The 22,992-nt window shown below is 34.9% G+C and overlaps 3 protein-coding genes across 4 annotated transcripts; 1 reads left to right on the top strand and 2 right to left on the bottom strand.

Moving 5' to 3' along the window:
* The first annotated feature begins 5,496 nt into the window (after positions 1-5,496).
* On the top strand, positions 5,497-8,581 carry LOC111494604 (protein NRT1/ PTR FAMILY 1.2-like). The gene is made up of 4 exons (XM_023144579.1): positions 5,497-5,677; positions 5,762-5,979; positions 6,714-7,267; positions 7,498-8,581. The coding sequence occupies exons 1-4, from the start codon at positions 5,569-5,571 to the stop codon at positions 8,444-8,446; spliced, it is 1,830 nt and encodes a 609-aa protein (XP_023000347.1). The 5' UTR covers positions 5,497-5,568; the 3' UTR covers positions 8,447-8,581.
* LOC111494602 (malonate--CoA ligase) lies at positions 8,525-16,309 on the bottom strand. The gene is made up of 17 exons (XM_023144578.1): positions 15,788-16,309; positions 14,722-14,891; positions 14,171-14,329; positions 13,660-13,849; positions 13,485-13,573; positions 13,335-13,404; positions 13,201-13,253; positions 12,988-13,095; positions 12,625-12,723; positions 12,432-12,524; positions 12,227-12,304; positions 10,956-11,060; positions 10,629-10,719; positions 9,376-9,449; positions 9,020-9,199; positions 8,866-8,919; positions 8,525-8,779 (listed from the first exon to the last, which is right to left on the bottom strand). The coding sequence occupies exons 1-17, from the start codon at positions 15,948-15,950 to the stop codon at positions 8,723-8,725; spliced, it is 1,833 nt and encodes a 610-aa protein (XP_023000346.1). The 5' UTR covers positions 15,951-16,309; the 3' UTR covers positions 8,525-8,722.
* A 1,534-nt stretch (positions 16,310-17,843) lies between these two features.
* On the bottom strand, positions 17,844-21,748 carry LOC111494666 (protein CURVATURE THYLAKOID 1C, chloroplastic). 2 transcript variants are annotated; one of them, XM_023144638.1, is made up of 7 exons: positions 21,444-21,748; positions 20,194-20,285; positions 19,825-19,911; positions 19,091-19,153; positions 18,932-18,969; positions 18,679-18,752; positions 17,844-18,218 (listed from the first exon to the last, which is right to left on the bottom strand). In XM_023144638.1, the coding sequence occupies exons 1-6, from the start codon at positions 21,544-21,546 to the stop codon at positions 18,698-18,700; spliced, it is 438 nt and encodes a 145-aa protein (XP_023000406.1). In that variant the 5' UTR covers positions 21,547-21,748; the 3' UTR covers positions 17,844-18,218; positions 18,679-18,697. The 2 variants fall into 2 exon arrangements, with proteins under 2 accessions (XP_023000406.1, XP_023000405.1); XM_023144637.1 differs by lacking the exon at positions 17,844-18,218 and having other exon boundaries at positions 18,430-18,752.
* Positions 21,749-22,992: the final 1,244 nt, after the last annotated feature.

Raw genomic sequence — 22,992 nt, forward strand, 5'->3', positions numbered from 1 at the left:
TATTTGGTTCGTCCTCTCCGAAAAAAAAAAAAAAAAAAAAAAAAAAAAAAAAAAAAAAAAAAAAAAAAAAAAAAAAACAATAATACATTTTTAATCATTAAATTTTGTCCTAACATAAAGCTTTCAATATTTAATTTATATAAAATATGACATATTTAATAAAAAAGAAAATTCAAAACTTGTATAAGTATTCACATTTAAATCTTCCATCTTTAGCACTAAAAATTTCAAAATTCTCATAGAACAAGTGGGACAGCCCATTAGGTAGGAAGCATCTATTATGAAAAATTATTTAAAATATATATATTATAAAGATTATATTATTACTGTGACATTAAAATTTTAGACCCAAAATATAAGTACATTAGACCTACTACGACTTGCACAATAATTTGTGAGAAACAGTTTCCTAAGACGCGGAATGGAAACAAATCATGTGCTCTAGTCATCGTCCTTTTTCTTTTCATTTACTTTTTTCTTTTCATATACAAAATTGAAAGTATATGAATTTTATATTTAATTGTTTGTTAAAAAATTAGAATATATAAAACACTTATTAGGATATTTATTAGGCTTAAGACTGGCCTCATTATTTATTAGTTTATAAATGCATATTATATTTGGAATTAGTAATAAAATAAAAGAAAAAAAAAAGAATAAAATCCAGCTGCGATGAAAGGTTGATAGATGGGTCGCAGTTAAAGGGTCAAATCAATCAGCCATTGGAAGTGGGCTCACGAGTGGTCAAAACAGTCCAACAAATATGTGGGCCTAGTGGGCCGCCAATCCTTGAAAAATCACCCATTTTTTTAAGTCAAACCAATACTTTGACCATCTTTTTTATTTTTGAAAACGACGTCGGATTTTGGATATATGTCGGGAGACGAACAAGGACGCAACCTCTCCTGCGCCACGGAGACGCTCTCCCAATTATTATTTTATTAGTTAAATTTTAAATTTTATATACATAATTTTTAATCAACATTTCAATTTTCATTTGTTTAAATTTTATAAATAGATCAAATTATATTAAAAATTATAACAATTAAATTCTATTTTTAAAATTTGTATGGACAATTTACACAATTAAAAAACTCTACACGGCCCAATAAATTAAAAGATAAATTAGTTTCCAAATTATAGACCTAAAAATAAAATTTATATATTTGGAAATATTATTTATTTATTTTAACTTAACAATTTTAACAAAAGAAAATCAAATTATTATTTATTTATTTTTGGAAAGTCCATACAAAGAATGAGGAAAAAAAATTCCAAGCAGATAGAGGCAATGAAAGGGGGTAGGATGAACAGAAGAATTAAATTATTCAATAATGATTTGAATTGAAAATGACTTAAGCAAATAAATAAATAAATAAATAAATAAAGGAAAAATATTAATTTAAAAAATGAAAAGAAAATAAAGTTTGGGGTGTTTTTTCTAGTGTGGCTCACTTTTTTTAAACTTTAAATTCAGATAATATTTGTTAAATATTTTATGGCCTACCCTTGAAATGACCTATCAAACCCAACTTGGATTCACTTCTTATAATTCTAATTATTTTTTTCCTAAATTATTACTTCATATATTTTTATATTTCGTTTAGTCGTATTCATTCCATTATTTATCTTTTTGAATAAAGTACCGTGTCTCCTAAATAAAACATTTGTGCTTTCATGAACAGCTGAATTCATTCAATTAAGTTTCTTCGTTATTTTATGTATGAGGCTAAGTTTTTCTTAACGACATTTTTCTCATATTGCATTTATGATTCACCTCTGTATATGGGCTTCCTAGAATTGGTCTTAGATAATTCGATACTAATCTTGACCATGATGTTGACCATATAGATACATAAGCAAAAGCATATCTTTGACTTTCGTTAACGTTGTTTCAACAAGGATTGACTAGAAGACCCAGGAGAGACCGACATATCATAGCTTGGATTGAGTATAGAGATGTAATGAAAACGATCTCTTAAGATTAGAAATTCAAATTCATCCCGCCATATATTTATTTATGTATTTATTAAGAAGAGTAAATGTTCATCCATAGCTATGTTTCACCCCCACAATAATTTGATATAGGAAGTCTGAAGAATTCAATTCTCCTTTAATTTTATACCAATTAATTTTTTTTTATTTATGACGAACTATTTAAAAATAAAATAACTAAAGTGGATTTAAATTGTTCCCCTGCTTTAGAATTAAGAAAAATTCAACATTAATTTATATTTCGTTCATTTACGACATGAGAATAATAAAAATTTAATATTAATCAATATTTTGGTATGTACACAAAGTGTTCAAAGTCAAAGTCAAAATAAAAACGGTCAAAGTTTACATTAAATAGTCAAAGAAAAACTTGGAAGAACAAAAAAAAAATATTTAATGTGAATTTTTATAATTAGAGAAAAATAATTTAAAATTAGAAGAAAATCCAATTCCATTATTAGAAATTAAACATGAATTAACAAATAATTAAAGTACTAAACTTGAACACACAAATGCCTTCAAACCCTAAAATCACATCAACAATGTCATATCATGAATTGACTCTTTCTTTGTTTATTTTATTTCTTTTTAATAATTTTTTATAATTCTTTAAAAAAAAAAAAAAAAAAAAAAACTCCCCAAAATAGGGAAAAAGTGAAGTTTTTTTTTTTTTTCTCCATAAATTATTTATTAACATTTTTTAATATTGTTTATTTAGACAACCATAAATAAACAAAACTTCCATTTCTACTATCTTCTCTCTTTCTTTAATTAATTTGTAGCCAAGAAAAATATTTTAAAACCATATAATAAAAATAAAAGCCAAATAAATGAATAAAAAATCATCTAATATTTTAAAAATCATGATTAAATAAATGATTTAAGACTTTATTGTATAAAACTTTAAAGGGTCACGTGACAAATTTTAAATTCAACGCATTAAATATTTTTTTATTCATTTAAGTCATAGGTCGAGACATTAAATATTATTTATGATTTAATTTTTAATTAATAGCGAAAAAAAAAGGTTAAAAGCAATAATAGAGGAGGGGAATGTAGTAGAAAGAAACATTTTGGGATGTGTCGAATGGGAGAAAAGGGAATATGGACATTTAGACCCAAACAAGTACACCACATTCACACCTGTAAACATAATAATAATTAGACTCCGTCGCAATCTAATTCTCTTTAAATAACGATTAGACGTACACTTTATGGATCTTGTATTAACTTAAAAATTAGTATGAATATAAACATAACTCGACTAGCCGATGTGGGACTTTCATCATCCAATATATATAAGTATTGAGCCCGAAAAGAAAGGTTCGAAGAGAACAGTATCTGGAAGAATACCAATCCAGAAAGGGAGGGAAGGCCCAAAAAGAACAATATCTGGATGAGTACGAATCCTGAAAGAAACGGAAGGTCGAAAAGAGAATAGTATCTAGATAAGTACCGATCCCGAAAAGAAATCTTATAGGTTTGAGTTATTACTTTCTTTTAGGTATAAAGATTTTAACATGAGAGAGGAGGAGGAGGAGAGAGAGGACATGAGTTTGGAAAAAGTGAACATCATGAATATGTAAGCTAGTTTGAAAAGATGAATGGTAACTTGTAAACCCCAAATTTCCCATTTCTCAATTCCCAAGAAACTATTTTGGACTCCTTTGTTTGCCACCCACTCTAAGAAACCCGTTCACATCCTTTGTAAAGAGAGGTTTTCACATCTTTATAAATAATGTTTCGTTTTCTTCTTTAATTGAAGCGAGATTTCACAATCTATCTATTTTTGGGGCTAACGTCCTCATTAGCACTTCAATTGATGTGGGACCCTCCAATCCACTCCTCTTCAGAGTCCAGCGTCCTTGCTAGCACATTGCCTCGTGTCCACCCCCTTCAGGGCTCAGCTTGTTATCTGACTCTAATACCATTTGTACCAACCTAAACTCACCAGGTATGGTAATTTTGAGGAAAGAATAACGAAAAAGTTGTTAAATTAATTGAAAGTCACTATCTATACCAATAAATTACCCCTTCTTTCGTGTGACTCAACTATAGAAATTTCATAATTGAGTGAGGTTTACTTGAAACAAATTTATGTTTTGTGACCTCTTAGTAATTTTCTTAGAATGCATGTGAGTACGGATAAAATATTCTGAAATGGTTGGTAGTTTTTACTCTTAGGAGATCTAAGTTTATAAACAAAAGGATAGAAAAAATGGACAAAAATAGAAAGTTATAAATTATGGTAATTTAATATGAAAAAACATAAAAATTAAAGGCGTCGCTTTTTATTTTAATTTAATTTAATACAGTATTGCACGTTGGTCTACACTCTAGACTATAGGTTAAATAAAAACTATAATATATTTCTATCAAATATGAATACAATTTCCACACGCTAAAATAATTCTAATTAAAACGCTCTTTCTTTATTATTATTATTTTTTTCCTCTTCACGTGTAATTAATATATATATTCAATTTCAAAACTTCTTTTGTTCACTATAATTTTACTCCACTTTTTTTTCTCCTTTTTCAGGGAAATAAAGTATTTCATCATTGATTTTTTTTTAAAAAATTAAAATAATTAATTTTTAAAAGAATGAAATAGTATATAAAAACTATAATTACAAATTTATAATAAATTTAAAAATATATATTTGAAAAGAAAAAAAAGGAAATATATAAAAGCATGGGATGGGTCGGGAAAGTCAAGATTCACTTACGCTTCATTCATTCACAGCATCTGTCTAAGGACAGTGAAGAAATCGTTTATTTTTTATTTTTTTATTTTCTCAAATTAATTAATTATATATATTTTTTGTTGAAAGATACTTTTCCAATGGTGGCCCGTGATTGCAATGCAAGAAGGGCACGCAAAATATTGACACCGTGGACAGTGGACCATTTTAATTATTGTAAAGCCCACCGCACTATATCCCCTCTTACCTCATCATCATTATTATTATATTGTTTAATTTGAGCGTAAGCTCTTGTTACTCCACTTTGAGCATTTCTAAAAGGTATCGTACGAATAGATATAGTGTTTTTTACTTGTAAAACCATGATCATTCTGTAAATTAGCTAATGGGTGACTGCATCCCAACAATCCTCCATAGAAGTTCGTAAGCGTCAAATCATAACACAATCCGTAAATTAAAGAGTATAACAAAGTTAAAAATATTCTTAATTGGGAAAAATTAAGGGAAAAAAAAGAGTAAAATTGTGTAGGATAAAGTTGGTAATTGCAATAATTGATTAATTAAAGAATAAAATAATAAATTAATCCAGAAGAGCATAACCCCATCCTTCCGGGTGCCTTTTAACCGCCTTCCCAACCCAGCCCAGACAGCGCCAGCTAAATTCAACTCCCTTCAAAAAAATAATTCAAAAAGTTGATCTAATAATAATAATAATAATTTTTTTTAAAAAAAGGGGGAGAAAAGCCACGTCATCAGGAAAATGGCCCCTTTTTATAGGAATGTCCACAACGCCCAAATAACCCATCTCTCTCACTCACTCACTCGGTGGTGGTGGTGGTGGTGGTTGTTGTTGTTGTTGTTGTTCGGCCATGGAAGAAGAACAAAGGTGTGCAACAATGCAGAGTCCAAGCAGAGAAGAAAGAGATGGGGACACGAAATCCAGAAAAGGAGGCCTCCTGACCATGCCCTTCATCATAGGTACGTACACACACACCACCAATTCCCCAAATCCGAGTCACAGAGATGGTATTTAAAGTTGTTGTTATATGTTGGCGCGCGCAGCCAACGAGTCGTTCGAGAAAGTGGCCAGCTACGGGCTGCTCCCCAACATGATACTCTACTTAATGAAGGATTACAACATGGGATTTGCGGAGGGGAATAACATACTCTTCTTCTGGTCTGCGGCTATCAATTTCATGCCTCTCCTTGGCGCGTTTCTCTCCGATTCTTATTTGGGTCGGTTTCTCACCATTGGGCTTGGCTCCATTGCCAGTTTCCTGGTACTTTCTTCTTTCTTTAATAATAATAATAATAATAATAATAATTTAATGTGTCGGTGAAAAAATATAGAAAATTATGAGATGGGTTATTGATTTCAGGGTATTCCAACTCTGGATCTCGCATTTATTAGTTTCAAAATTTGGAACATTATTAAACTGCACTGTTTTTGCTTGCTTTTTACGGTTTCTTTTTTTTAAAAAAATGAAGAAATTTACTGTTTCTTTTTAGGAAGATCTTCTGGTTCTTTGTGGAATAGAGTTTGGGAGTGGGGCTGCTGGATTTTGGATTCACAATTTCAGGGTTTTTTTTTTAAAAATTAAATCCAAGTTTTTAAGCTTTTGTGTAATAAAGGTGTCAGTGATGAGATGGGATAATACTTTACTGTTTTTTCTTTTTATATTATTATTATTCTTCCTCTGGTGGGCCTTCCTTCTGCATCTCACTTTTTCTTTTTTTTTTTTTAAAAAAAAATAAATCATGAAGTTCATTTTTTGGAATTTTATTAATTTTATGATTAACTAATTTATTTTAAACTCTATTTTTATTAATTTTGTTCTTCGTGTAAGGTTAGAAAAAGTGAAAGGAGATTTTTTTATATATAATTTTTATTGGTTTGTAGAAAAAGGTGAACATACGAATGTTATTTTTTAATTTTTAAGCTTTGAAAATATCAAATAGGTGAGAATCTCGACTTTACGACGTCGTTTTGTTATCGATTCTCATACTCCAACAGGGTATGTTACTGCTATGGCTGACGGCGATGATTCCGGCGACGAAACCACCGGTCTGCGACCAGCTCCACCCGGAAACCTGTCGATCTCCAACGGCAGCCCAATTGACCCTTCTCGCCGCTTCCTTCACGCTAATGTCCATTGGAGCCGGCGGTATCCGGCCGTGCACTCTGGCTTTCGGCGCCGACCAAATTGACCGGCGGAATGATCCTAACAACAAGAGAATACTGGAGAGATTCTTTGGGTGGTACTACGCATCGGCTTCATTTTCAGTTCTGATTGCATTGACCGGAATCGTTTACATTCAAGATCACGTCGGTTGGAAAGTGGGTTTCGGCGTTCCGGCGAGCCTCATGCTAGTGGCCACCGTTTTGTTCTTTGCAGCTTCGTCGATTTACGTGAAACAAAAGGCGACAAAGAGCTTGTTTAGTAGATTAGCGCAGGTCGCCGTCGCGGCGTTCAAGAATCGGAAAATAGCGCTCCCGTCGGCGTCGGCGTCGAATAAGTGGTTTTATCATACGGATTCTTGTTTTACTCAACCCTCTGATAAGCTCAGGTAATTCAAATTAATTTAATTTATTTTCTGTGTTTCTTGGTGTTGTGACAATTAGTGTTAAGCATGTGGTCTTTAGTTAATGATTAAAGTGCCTTTCGCTTTTAGAAGCAGAGTATATGTGTTTTTCTTTATTCTAAAAGTGCAGTTTCCTTAAAATTACTTTAATCAAACTACTTGAATTTATGATTTGGTTAATTAATTTCGATTAATGTCAAATGGGTTTTGTTTAGATTTTTGAACAGAGCATGTGTGGTGAAGAATCCAGAGCAGGACATAGCAGCAGACGGCACAGCTGCAGATCCATGGAGTCTGTGCACGGTGGAGCAAGTCGAAGAACTCAAAACCCTAATCAAAGTGATACCCATTTGGTCCACCGGCGTGATGATGTCGATCAACATCAGCCAGAGCTCATTTCCTCTTCTTCAAGCTAAATCCATGGACCGTCACATCTCCTCCACTTTCCAGATTCCGGCGGGCTCCTTCGGCACCTTTGTAATTATCACCATTGTCATCTGGGTCATTTTCTATGATCGCGCTATTCTCCCTCTTGCCTCCAAGATTCGAGGAAAGCCAGTCCATTTCGGAGTCAAATCTCGAATGGGAGCTGGCTTGGTTTGCTCTGCTATGTCCATGGCGCTTTCCGCCATCGTTGAGAATATCCGCCGCGGAAAAGCGATAAGACAAGGCATTGTGGATGACCCGAACGCTGTCGTGAACATGTCGGCTATGTGGCTGGTTCCGCAGCATTGTTTGAACGGACTGGCCGAAGCGCTAAATGCGATTGCCCAAACAGAGTTTTACTACTCTGAATTCCCCAAGACGATGTCCAGTGTTGCTTCTTCGCTGTTCGGATTGGGAATGGCGGTGGCTAATCTGTTGGCGAGTGCGATTATGAGCACTGTGGATAATGTGACTTCAAAAGGGGGAAAAGAGAGCTGGGTTTCGAAGAACATAAACAGAGGGCATTTCGAGAAATACTATTGGCTGCTTACGATTCTGAGTGTGATCAATGTGTTGTATTATGTTGTTTGTAGCTGGGCTTATGGACCGAGTGTGGACCAGAGAAGAACCGCCATGGATGACGGCAAGATCAGCTCCCACGAGGAAGAGTTGTCGATGTTGGAAGCTAGAGTAAAGGAAGAAGGAGAGTTGCAGAAGCCCAAGGAATTGCAGGCCTGAATATGGAGTTGTGTGTGGGTGTGTGTGTGTGTATATATGTTCTTTTTGTGGTCTCAGTGTAATATTGTTTGATCAAACAGCCAAAAAGGGGCATAATCATATTTGATATATAATCCTAAGCTTGCATTTGAGATTTAGGTCGATCCTACCACGACAAAATTCCTCATTTTCTCCGAGTTTGACCCGTTTCAATAACATTTTTCATTTCATATGATCTTTCGGTATAACATAAATGAAGCTAATAAATTATGAACAGCAGGGATTACAAGTTCTCAACTAACAAAATGGTTGGTGTTCTTCTGCCAGCTTTTTCTTCAACTCTTTCTTGTTCACCTGCAGAGTTCAAGAGAAGTTTCAGTCTCAACCAGACAGAATGAACTAAAGAGACAGAGCAATTTCTGTTGTAGATTGCAACCGACCTTTCCCATGGCATTCCGAGGCAGCGAGTCCTTCAACAATAACACGGTCGGTATCTGGAAAAAAGGTGTAGTTATATTGTTAAACCAGGCTGCCTTTCACACTGAAACGGCTGTTTTAACAGCTAAAAACACCACTATGGATTGATTACATTACCTTGTATGGAGCAAGCTTGTCTTTAGCCCATGTGCGGAGATCATCTAAGCTCATATTAGGCTTGGACTGATCAGGCGGCGTTGCTTTAGAGTTAGGGTGAAGCACAATAATTGCACACACACGTTCTCCATAGTCTTTGTCTGGTAATCCCAACACACAACATTCTATGACAGACGGATGCTGCACAAAGTGATTTGGGCGGTGGTCATTTCATGTTTTTTATTCTTCCTTTCTTTGTGGTGGGTGTGGGTGTGGGTGTGGGTGTGGGTGTGGGTGTGGGTGTGGGGGTTTGTCTTTCACTTTCCTTCGGATAAAGAGAATGAGAAAAAAGAGAATAAATGGAGCAATGGGGTTACCTGCAAAATCACTGATTCGATCTCTAATGCCGATAACTTATATCCCCCGACTTTCATGATATCGGCATTCATACCTGAATCGTCAGACAAAGGAGAATGTCAAATTACATAGAAATAAGATTGATATGAAATATAACAGCTCAAGCCCACCGCTAACAAATATTATCTTCTTTGGGTTTCCCCTCAAGGTTTATGCTACGGAGAGGTTTCCACACCCATATAAAGAATGCTTCGTTCTCCTCTCACAATCCACCCCCCTTTGAGGCCTAGCGTCCTTGCTGACACTCGTTCCCTACACTAATCAATGTGGGACCATTGCTGGTACACCGTCTCGTGATCGCCCCTTTTGGGGTTCAGTCTACTTGCTGGCACATCGCCAGGTGTCTAGCTCTAACACCAGCCCTTTCCATTTCAGGCTTCCCCTTCAAGGTTTTTAAAACGCGTCTGCTGGGGAGAGGTGGATATGGGATCTCACATGAAATGACTGAACTTTAATAGATGATGTTGAGACTCGGACCCCCACAGCTCACATGCAGGTATTAGAAGGCTGACAATGGCTAACCTTTTCCTTTTTCGTAGAAGCAACTTCATCCATGATATGAAATTACAAAGAATAAAGAAGTGGCGGGGAAAGATGCGGCAGGTATTAGTTATACAGTTACAGAGTTCAAGAAAGAGAATAGTGGGACACTGATAAGTTAATGGTGGGGTACTTCAAAGTTTTGTTATTGGCTAAACTCAACTATAGAAGAGAGATGCAGGGCCACAGAAAATATACAAAATTTACATGTCAATTCTACTGCCTATTGTAATTTGCGAGTGTGGGAGCATAGCACCAAACTAGCCTAGCTGACAAGAGAATGAAGCTCAGCAAGCTAATGTTTTCAAACATGATATGAACACACAAAGACATCTTTGAAATGCTTTGTTAACAACACCTAGCTGTCAGATGCATGTACCACCGTACTCCTACAGGACTAGCAAAGATGGGACACCAAAGGATCCCACGACACTCTAATGCTCCACAAGGAATAAGACACCATGTTTTATTCAACAGGGTAGAAGACAATGCTAGTTGTCTACTTGGTATCAATTCATTACTTAATCACATGCTCAGACCAGAAAACATGTCATCTGATAAGCAGGTCATAAAAGTGAAGAGTAAAAGGAGAGCCAGTTTATGAACTATGAACTATGAACCATGAACTATAATCGTAGCGTATTGGCACAAGGTAAATAATATGGTAACTTACGTCCTAGTATGGTGTAGTAACCATCTTCATCAAGTCTAGCAGCATCTCCTGTTTTGAAGAAACCACCATCAATGAATGATTCCTTGGTAACCTACAGAAAGAACCTGTACTTAGAATATAATCCCACCATTTGTAAGGTACAGGTGCAGGTGAGAAGATTTTAAGCTAGAATGTAAGTTTCAAACTAGTTGAGCTCAGTGCATCCCAAACATACAAGAATGATACCCAATACGAAGGCCGCATCTAGAATATACTCTCACTCTGGACAGTAAAATACTTGAATCAACATGAAATGTTCGAATTACGTATTCGTACAGTTCTACCTACCTTGGGAAGCTTCCAATATTCTTTAAACATTGAAGGACTTCTAATACATAGCTCGCCCTCCAAGTTTGTGTCATTATTGCTCCCATCATCTGAAACAATCTTGGCCTAACACACCAAGAGTAAAGCATGTAAAAGAGAGTTGAAAGGTAGAAACAGATTAGAATATATGATTCAATGGTTAGTAGATCTTTCAATAAGACACTCATTATGTCAGATGCACAGGTTAATCAACACTGGTTTTACTGCCTTATTACATCTTTGGAGGAATTAACAAAAGTAAGCTCATGATACCCATTAATACTATTTAATATCTATGACTATGCACGCTTTTATTATCTACAGGACTGCACAATATTTTGTCCAAGATAGGAGAAATCAATTAATACCAAGATGCAACACCATTGGCTTTTATTTTTCTTCTAAAGGTCCGTGTCACCCCAAGGCCCAGACTAGCTTTAAGAGCCATCAAGGACTTTCCTTATTAAGCTCACCCAAAAATTCGAACCTACGACCTTTAGATTGGTGTCAATAAAGGCCTTTAGTGTAACAGTCTAAGCTCACCGCTACCAGATATTGTCATCTTTGGGTTTTCCCTTCTGGGTTTTCCCTCAAGGTTTTAAAACGTGTCTACAAAGGAGAGGTTTCCACACCCTAATAAGGAACGTTTCGTTCCCCTTTCCAACCAATGTGGGATCTTACAATCGCACGCCGCCCAGAGTCTGACTTTGATATCATTTATAACAGCCCAAGCTCAGCACTAGCAGATATTGTCCTTTTTGGGCTTCCCCTCAAAGTTTTAAAACAAATCTACTAGGGAGAGGTTTCCCCACCCTAAAAAGGAATATTTCGTTCTCCTCTCCAACCAATGTGGGATCTCACATTTAGCCTTTTTTAATATGGCAATCGGGATTACATGCACGTCTTCATCACTACTTACATGGCTAACGATTATGTGAAAAAATAAACAAGTGCTCAATACGTGACTCTCAAAATCTTTGAATGGACGAAATTAACAACTTCCTCGAATTTGGCATTTCCTATCCCTTGACGGAGAATTCTTGACAAGGGCTTCTTGTAAATACCAATATTTTTTTATTAATTCTAACAAGAAAATGTTTTTGTAACTTTCTTGAGATATATTATTTAGGGTAAGATCTTATCCCCTTGTTCAGTTTTTGTAAGCTCTCTCTATAAATGCAACAGTCTAATTCATTAGGACAGCTAGAAATAAAAATCTGTAGATTTGCCTTTTCCATAGTATCAGTACTAACCTCCACACCAGGCAAGGGTTTGCCAACAGTTCCAATCTTTCTCTCACCATTTAAAGGATTTGAAATTGCCATGACAAACTAGAACACAAATATAACCAAGAAAACAGTATTTTAGTGCTTTTCCTACCAAAAGATGAAAAGAAATAAAATGGCATCATATCATTAGAATACAACCTTGACAAAATCTTAAGCCAAATTCACTTACTTCGGTCATACCGTATCGTTCCAAAAGTTGGTGTCCAGTTACCGCCTTCCATTGTTTCATGATAGGAGTAGGGAGTGCAGAAGAGCCACACATCTGAAGAAGATGGGAGTAAGTTTTGAGGCAGAAGTAGGGAAAAAAGGTTAAAAAGATCAAATAATATTTTAAAACCCCCAACAATGATGCACAATCTCACCATAAGGCGCAACTGTCTTGCAGCACTGGCAGAATCAACCTGTAGGTCCGGTTCCATTGCTTCATAACCTTGTAATAATCGAGCATACATGGTTGGAACCTATAAATCCACAGATACTGAACTTCTCAATATGAATAATGATGCACAAATGTTTGAATAATCGTCAGAAACATGCAAAATAAAGAGCATAACCAAAAAATAACAAATGCATAAAGCAAACCAATTGAATTAAATCGACTAGATATACTTGAGAGTGTTAGATAAGCTTTAGCGTATATGCTGGCATTTATAATGTAGCCATCTAGGCAGGTATAACATAACAAGAAAAAAGACACGCATACTCGACATAAAGATGATGCTTACCCCGGTAAAAATAGTTATAGCATCATCATTCTTAGAACCGTTCGATGGATACGATTCCCTCCACCTTTTCCATATACCACTGACACTAAATTTTGGCATAAACTCCACCTTGATCAAGAACATGAAAAGCAAGCCAAAGTCAAGCAGACTATGAAATTAAGCGAAAAAATTTAGACATAAACAACGGTAACGATCTCAATGAAGTTAAATTACCGTGGAACCTGCGTAGATAGGGGCCAAAAAGCCATTAAACAGCCCATGAACATGTATATTACTAGTTAAAATCAACAATTTTTCCACTCTATTTTAAATTGATACTGCAACAAATGTACAAAATTCAAGGATATGATGCAGGGGAAGACAATGCAGAAGTTGGTCAGCTGATGTATATTCCCAAGCTTTTGACAAGGTCTGAACCTGAAATAAGACCAAAAGGATTAATATTAATTTTGAATGTTGGACCTCATATTTATCACACATGGAAGACCATGCCATACCTGTGAAGTGATGCTTTTATGTGTGTGAACGACTCCTTTTGGTTTACCAGTTGTACCACTCGTATAAATCACCAAGGCAGGATCATCACCTGCACATTTGAAATGAGAAATAAACAAACATAGTCTAGTAGGTACAATGAATAATTTCATAAAGTTAATCAATCATCTATCTTACTCAAATTCTCAACTGTTCCCTGAAAAACTCTTTCTGCATCCATTTCTATATCAGTTGATTGATCACGAGAGTTTGTTTCTGAATAAATATGAGGAACTGGTGGAATAAGAGAAAACTTTGCAGCTGTTTTAGCAGCAACACTTTGCATAATTTCAGCATGATCTTCAGTACTCAGTATCATCGAGACCTCCTATAGTCAAGTATGATATTCAATACTTTTACGACGTTAGAAAAGGTGTCGGTAGGCAAATAATCCACACTTTACCTACCTATAAAAATAAAAAGGAAGTTCTAAATAGATGCTAGCAGATGAAACTAGTCAAAGTAGAACATTCCATTAGTAAGAAAATTATATATGCTTGATTCAAGAGCCAGAAAAATGAGTGATGTAGTAGGAGTTTCTGAATTTTTAGGCGCGTTATAGGTTACACAACCAACAAAGTGCATAATTTAACTCAATAGATTGCAAGTAAAATGGCAATAAGTTGTGAGAGGGTAGGTTCGAGCAAACCGAATCATTCAAGACGTGTAAGAGCTCGGGCTCTGGATAGTTGAGTGCAAGTGGAACAGCTACACCTCCACTAAACCAAGTCCCCAGCAATCCAGCAAGAAATTCAGCCGAGGGTTTGGCTATTATTCCAATTTTAGCTCCACCAAGATGCCCATGTCCCTTTCACACCATTTAATAAGATTACAAATCAGTTGCGTGAAAGTATCAATAAACTATAAAGAACATACTTATCATGCTTAAAGTAAATACAACACGAACTTAAAGTTCTAGTAATGCCTTGAGCATCAAAACACTGACTTACGTGGTAAAAATAGTCCATTATTGACGTTTTCTTAGAAACATAAAAAGAACACATTTTGAGGTTAAATGTCTAATCATGTCAACATTTTGAGGTTTTATCGTCCACGTTATAAGACATCGATTGGATCTTCTGCTTACTACAATCCTATGATAACAATCACCAAAGTTAAACTCATTCATACAAATATACAAAGCAAAGGCCACAGTATCAAACTAGAATATTCAGTTTTCACTATAGAAAGTGGACATACTGTACGTAGATCACAGCTAGTGAGTAGATCAGATATCTTTAGTGCAGATGAGATTAGTTGCATGTAACTATGACTTTTCATGTTAGCTCTGATAGCGACATTCTCACGGCAAGTTGACCCGTGCTTGGCAGCTGATTTGACCACCTCCATGAAGGTAGAAGAACTTGATACTGCATAACATGAGAATAAGAACTGGTAAAACAGATGACACCAAAATTCTATTTTTCCAATTGGTTGAACTCCAGTCAGATTCCACGATTGAGCTTAGTTATACATACGTGGAAGTTAACACAAAAATACACTAAGATCTAGCCCCACCCCACTTGGACTGAGGTTGTATTAGCCCAAGTCCACTGCTAGCGGATATTGTCTTCTTTGGGCTTTCTCTTTCGGGCTTCCCCTCAAGGTTTTTAAAACGCGTCTACTAGAGAGAGGTTTCCGCACCCTTATAATGAATGCTTTGTTCTCCTCCCCAACCGATGTGGGATCTCAGAAAGGAGACTAAGGTAACTGAAATGGGATCAATCGCCATGGCTCAATGATTGGTATCAGATTTCAGGAGATCATATTCATTGAAGAGCAACAATCTCATGATTCAGCTTCAATTATACGTACTAGAATTCTACCCCAAAGATCATTTGAACCATAATAAACTAGATTAAGATGCCACCACACTAGCTAAATGGCGGAACCAAAGCGACCAATGTCATAAAATCGGTATCAGATTGAAGAAGGTTATACCCAATACCACTTGTTAAACTATCGATGCGTTTCTTGCTTGCCTAGGTGAAATATTCAAACCCCACCTCCCCGTTTAATCTCAAAACATTTTCTTAGCTTTCAAACACAAGAATCCACCATTACTTCAGCTGGAAATGAACAGAACAAGTTCAAGAATGAAACCCATATAAGAACAATAAAAAACACAATTCCAAATCAAATAAGATGAAAAACTTTCTAAATGAGCCATAAACTAAATAAAGAAGTGCAGAAAGAAATTCCCACCATTCCCCATCTATTACGCTTACCCTGAAGAATCAAACAACTAAAAAGCAAGAAAACTCACCTGAAAACAGTCGAGAACGTGGAAAACAGAGCTTAGGAATGCTTCTGTGAAGACGAATGCAAGCAGAACACGACTGAATGGCGATCAAATGAGAAGGGGCAAAGGATAGATGATAAATACGACTAAATAAATAGGTGGAATAATTAAATGTAAAAGAGTTCATGAAGAAAGGTTAGGTGGGAAAGGAAAAGGAATGGACCAAAGGCGGTGGGAGTAACTGCTTGTATGCAGTATTGGTTATGGCGATTGGAGGCGCAGGATTAATCATGTGGGGGCTCGTAAATGGCTATTGAATTTGCCATCAGGGGTTTTTACTTTGGGTTTTGGGTTTGTTTCAAAAGATGGTTTGGAAGTGGAGTCCGCGATTTTGCTGGGCTTCGTGGCGATCGCGACGTCCGTGTGTATCGAGCCACCGCCAATAAACGTTGCTTATTTAAGATGCCCACTGCAAACGAAAGCTGTTTTTTCATTCTCCTCCATAAACAGACGGAAAAATGGAGAAAATTTAAAAGTAACTTTTTTCGAAGTTTATCACTGATTTGTGATATGGTTTGATTTGATTTCCCCTCCTCCCCCATCGCTCTCGTTGTTTGTGCCATAAAATTAAACACTATAAATATATGCATATTAAATATCCATAAATAAGGTAATTAGGTCAAATTAGCTGAATAATATTATAAATGATGTCACGTTTTTTTTTTTTTTCAATTTTTACAAGTTACATTAAAAAAAATGTAGAGTTGAAGAGCAAAACTTCGAAACTTCGACAAATTGTTGCACCACCATCGTGTTATGAAGATACTACTGTTGAATTGATGAGAGGATTGAGTTTGTCATCGTGGTGGTGCTTTGATCGTAGACGTGGTTTGTCGTGAAACACCTGAGGAAGTTGTTGTTGAAGCCTTGGGTTACCACCCGCTCGTGCAAAGTTGAAGAGGTCATTTTGGTCTAGTTCTATTCGCGTAGCTTGTTTTGGTTCACTCTATACTCTAGAAGCCAACCCAGGTGATATGAACTAAGACATCTCAATCATGCAATATGAACTTCAATTATTCTTAAATGGTTAGAAATTTTGAGTTTGAGTGGATAATAATCTAGAGTGTTTAGTTAATGTATTTTAAGACTTTTTATTTACTCCAGGTTACATTTGTATATCGACTAATTATGGTCATAAAATATAATTTCACAATTTTTAAAATTTTAGGTAATGTATGTTATTTTGTGAAGTAGACTTGCAAAATGCTGTGTATTTTTGTGAAGTAGACTTGCAAAATGCTGTAAAGAGAGCATTTGTGCTTTTCTATTGTGAAGTAGTTCAAATAATCTAAATCTTAAATTTACTTGTCGTTTACGAGGTTCTTACTCATCAATAAATTTGTTAGATCAAATTTCCAAGAGTTAAACAAGCCAATTGAATCTAAGAACTCTTAAAATCAATTTGATTTCGTTCCAAATGATTGTTTAAGTTACCATATCAACAATCTATCATTCCGTCTAAGTTGATCTTGAGTCTTAAAATGTCAGATCGATCGTTGAGATGAACATTCATACAATAGTTGATCTACTTTTGATCGAATTTTGTTTTTAAATACATTTATAAGGCTACCTACCTTCCACGTGAATCCATGAACTTTAATGAATTCAAATTTCTGGGGAAAAAAAAATCACAAATAATTGAGGGTAGAGAAAATTTGACAATGTGATTTATTATTAATAGAACATAACATGGGGACCTCCCACTCCATCCTGTGCGCACACAGGTTGGGAAAGCCATTTTCAACTAAATTCCAAAAAAAAAAACAAAAAAAAAAAAAATCTAAATTAACGTATTTTTATCATAACAAAATCATCATTAAAGTGTCTAAATGTGTCTAAATGTTTAAGGTGTCCCAAAGTTCTCGACATCAATTTTCTTATTAAGCTCGTCTGCATATTCAAAACACGCGAGCATTAGCAGAGTTTAAAAAGAAGTGGAAAAATATTAAAACGAAGTGTTCGTTCGTGTCCAGTCTTCCATTGAATTTTTGTAAGTTAAGTTTGAATTCAACGACTAAACTACGATTGAAAATCAACAAATTTCATAATAGAAAATGAACCTAAACCACATTAGAGACCATCAGTTCATTTCGGTTTTTGCCTAGCCACACCAAACCAGTAACTTTGGTTTATAGATTAAGACCGACCAGTGTTGAGCAAACGAAAAATCGGTTTTAATCCGAACCAATCGGTTACCTTTCAGCCTCTCTTGGGTTTTGGAATTTCGAGGCACAAAGTTGTGATAAAAACAGAGATCGATTTTGAAATCGAAAACGAAGAGAGCTAGAGATGGAGAAACTAAACCTCAGGCCACGCCGAGGATGGAGAGATCTAGCCGATATGTGAGAGGCATGATTTATCTGTTGCTACCGATCGCTCGACAGGGGAGTCACGGCTGCAAGTGAATAGGCATTGTTCTATGATTCTTTCTACTGATCTTCTTCAAATCTAAAATCTACATAGCACAATGTAGTTGCATAACCTCGCTCTCAAAATCAAAATCCAACATCAGTAAATTAAACTATGCATTACATGATATGAGCCATGAACTTCAAACTCTAGCTACTGAAATTCCTACTGTATACTCAAGAAACCAAGAAATAATATCAAATAAAAGCATAGATCTTATAAGAAACAATGACAGAAATATTTGAAGCATAAACTGATATAGGTATAAAATACAGAATTGAAGATTTGGGATTGGAATGCATTGATGAATCAAACACCAACATCAGTTAAAATTCACACTTTTGACAGTTGAAAACAATTCAGAAACCAACCCAACGGCCAACCCTCTTTACTCACACCACTTTGTAAAATATAACGAAGATAATGAAGATTGTACCAAATCGGACTTTTAAGAACAGGAGCAATTTACTGTCCCAATACATCGGCTACTGATTTGTTGATTATCTGCAAAAGCTCTTCCCTGCAGTGAAAGATAAAGAAGCTAGTTCATGGTTGTTTGCTAAAATGAAATGACATATTCACAAGCTGGTTGCATAAATTTTGCGGCAAGGTGCTAAAGATGATAAAAATGTCGAAAATACAGGATTGAGAAGACTTCACACGTGAACGAAAAGAAAAATTGAATGATTTTTGCCTTACCGGTTTGGTTTGAACAAGAGGTAGCGATACACGAACCACTGGAATTGAAAATGGGAAACATTGGTGAGTAATGGAATTTGCTATAGGAGAAAACCATGACTTCAGAGTTCAAATTTGGGAAAGACAGTAGAGAAATTCTTCATGCTTCTTGTTACTTACCCAAGAAACCAGTATTCCTATGAATTCTAATACACCTGGAAGCAGTGGTAGCTTGTCAACAGCCTAAAAGCGAGAACGAAATAGTTATGTGTTAGAAGATGAAAGTAATAGAGCATGAGGAACCACTAAAACCGTCGAAAACTCCATGAGGAATCATCTCATGTAATGGCTCAGGCCTACCACCAGCCAGCCGATATTATTGTCCTCTTTGGACTTTCCCTTTTGGGCTTCCCCTCAAGGCTTTAAAACGCATCTGCTAGGAAAAGGTTTCCACACCCTTATAAAGAGTGTTTTGTTCTCCTCCCCAACTGATGTGGGATATCACAATCCACCCCTCTTTAGGGCCCAGCGTCCTGGCTAGCACTCATTCCTTTCTCCAATCGATGTGGGACCCCCACCAAATCCACTCCTTCGGGGCCCAGCATCTTTACTGGCACACCATCTTTACTGGCACACCGCCTCGTGTCTACCCCCTTTGGGGAACAGCCTCCTCACTGGCACATTGCCCAGTGATCTGGCTCTGAAACCATTTGTAACGGCCCAGGCCTACTGCTAGCAAATATTGTCCTCTTTGTGCTTTCCCTTTTGGGTTTCTCCTCAAGGCTTTTAAAATGCATCTGTTAAGGAACGGTTTTCACACCCTTATAAAGGGTGTTCCGTTCTCCTCCTCAACTGATGTGGGATATCACATCTTGTCTCTCATATATCAAAAGGGGTGATTGTTTTTTAATTACCGTAACAAGATTTGTTGCTGTCCATGCACCTACTACAGCTGCAAATCCAAGGCCAAAAAGTCCTAATCGATCTTCAGGTTGATCCCACTGTCCCAAGTTAACCAGAAAAATACAAATACTTTAAAGATTAAGGTAAAACTTGCCATCCATAGGATGAAAACTTTGCTAATTATAACAGAAAAGAACAACCAATAAATGTGGAGAATTGAAAACTGTCAATTGCAAACAAAAGAAACTTTTTATCACCCACTTGCAAGGAAAATTGAAAACTGAAGACGAAAAGAAGTCTTCATCAATTTTCCCCCCCAATCAAGATGTTCCAATGTATAAAAAAGGCTTACATAAAGTACAAAGAAATAAAGAGCTTACAACATTTCGAACAGACTTAATAATATCAATGGAAGTAGAAGATTCAGAGCTGTCTCCAATAGCCTTTACAATACCATTGGCAGAACGTCCCTCTGCAATTTTGAGAAATTATTTATACCAACAAGAAGAAGTATGCTAAGCGAGATATGGCGAACTTCAATTAGTTCTCACAATTAAACAGAGGTGCCATACCAAAATGTTATCTACAATAGATGGCTAGGAAGAAAATGTAACATTTAAGATGCAAATTTCCAACCACAGTTTGTCCGAGGGAACTTGCACAAACCTTAACTATTCTTACAGGACATATTGTTGCCAAGAAAACTCGTAGAATATGAAATCCTCCTAGATGAGTAGCCACCATAGCATGAACTCATTTCATCCAACCCATATATTATTTACATTAGTTTAGATTGACCACTAGGCTGATCCATAGTATTCTATACAATCGAGATAAAGCCACCTAAGGGGTGCCAACCACTCGAGGCAATGGGAAGAAACTCCTACTCCTATTGATATACAACAGTCTGCTCTATATAAACCTTCAAAAATTATGAAAAACACAACCCGTGAAAGTGAATTGTGACAGTAACATTGTGAATGTTATGGACAGAAGCTAGCACTCTCAATTTGTCTAGACTACTTTACATGATTTGCATTGGCTATCCCCTTTAGTTTAATGAATAATACCAATGCCGATTCCTATCATCCTGAAAATCAAATTCAAGTCTAGAAGGCAGTTGCAAGGCTTGCTTCTATGAAAAAACTACACAGGGAATGTGAAGCTTCTGGAGGTTGAAGAGGATTCTCTACCAATATAGACATTCATACCGATGTTCAAAGCTTCAATATCAACAACCAGTTATGCACCCTCTCAAAATTTGAAGATTCTAAAGTTTCAAACCTATAATGTGATACTTTCTCCATCTTCCATAATATCAAGGCCATGTCTAAGAATTGTGCTACCAGATATGAAAATGTAAAGACTGAAAGAGTTACAAGCGCCATTTTCTAGCCCTAATTCAAACTACATTATACCTTAAGACCAAAACTCCTACTGAAAATTTCTTTTCGCATCGCATCGAAATAACCACTTCCATCCACCCACCAATTATGCCCCATGAATGCACAATAAACATAGCGAATCGAACTCAATAAACACGATCGAACAGACATCAATTTCAACGCAGGAATTTCACACGGACGACAAATTAAAGTAATTAGGATGCCTATGCAATGGATAAACTTACTTGCAATGGGAAAAACAGTGATCTTCTGATAAGTAAACAGAGGATTGAAGCTTTTGCCAGGGGCCAACAATGGCGGAGGTAGAGTAGCAAAAATGGAAGCCATGATTAGTGAGTAGTAAGGGAAATCAATGAACTCTTGAGTGAAATTTACACTCCCAAATAAAAAATTAAGTAGAAAATATGGGATTATCGGGAACTCATGGCCTTGGATTGACGAACCTATGCTTGTAGCTACAGAAGATAAGATTTCGGACCTTCGGTGCTTCGCTGCTTCAACCTGCACCACAAGGATTTTGATTTCCAGATTTTTTTTTTTTTTTTTTTTTTTAATATTAGAGAACAAAATCCATTTATTAATTTAAACTTATTAAATTATAAATTTGATATAAATAATCTATTTTTATAAACTACTTATAAAGATTTAATGAATTTCAAAATTCTATATTTCTATAAATAGTAAATACCAAATTTACCATTTTACCTTCCTTTGATTTTAAACCACTCAAAACTGTTTTAAAATACAATAAATGTTTTTAAAAAAATTAATAAAATATAATTCAAATATGAATAATATATTATGCTATAAATTATATGATATGGTAAAAATAATAACAACATAACGATTATTCCATAAATTAATCAATAATACTCTTTATTCAATCTAATCTTTAGTTAACAGCTAGTTTTACGGGTTATGAATAATATATATATAACACATTTTAAATAGTTTTAATTGAAATTAAATTTATAAATATACTAACATATGAAAATATAAAATGCAATTTTGTATTCATCGTTAACTACATAATATGCCTATTTAGTTTTTTTTTTTAATACTTTTCAAACTTAATTAATCTATTAATTTTAAAACCTATAAAAACTTAATTGTATCTAAAAGTAATTAATTTAAGAACAAAATACTCTTAATTTTTTAAAATTTTCAATAAAAACATTTTTTTAATGTTATTTTTAATACAAACGGTTTATAAATTTTTAAAATTATTTATTAAAATATAAATATCTAACTTTCACATGCATTCAAAAAATATTTTTAAGGTATTGAATTTTCATTAATATTCTTTTTTCTTTTTTTAACAAAACTTTAAAAATACATTTAGATTTTTTTTAAAAACTGTTTTTAAAAAATCAAAAATACCTTACACTGATACTCGGTTTCAAAAATATTCACAAACTTTCAAGAATAAAGTTAAAAAGTTTGGAGATAATTTATGAAATACAGATAAACAGTTTTTATCCATATATTGACAGTAGAGATGTTAATTGTTAAGAATCACAACTCGCCACAATGATACGATATTCTCTCCTTTTTATTAATTTAACATATTAATTTAAGTCGAATACAAATTATCATCTTAAATTATTATCGAACTAGGTGTTAAAGATTTGAGTCAATAGGTCCCATTTCCAAACAATATTTTAGGATGAATTTAGGATATTCACATAATTTAACGTGGTACGATGAGGGTGACGCAAAACAAACAAAATATTAAATTAATTTTTGTCTACCACTAAAGAAAAAGAAGCTGCC

Source organism: Cucurbita maxima, unplaced genomic scaffold, assembly GCF_002738345.1.
Source record: "Cucurbita maxima cultivar Rimu unplaced genomic scaffold, Cmax_1.0 Cma_Scf00020, whole genome shotgun sequence".
Lineage (NCBI taxonomy): Eukaryota > Viridiplantae > Streptophyta > Magnoliopsida > Cucurbitales > Cucurbitaceae > Cucurbita > Cucurbita maxima.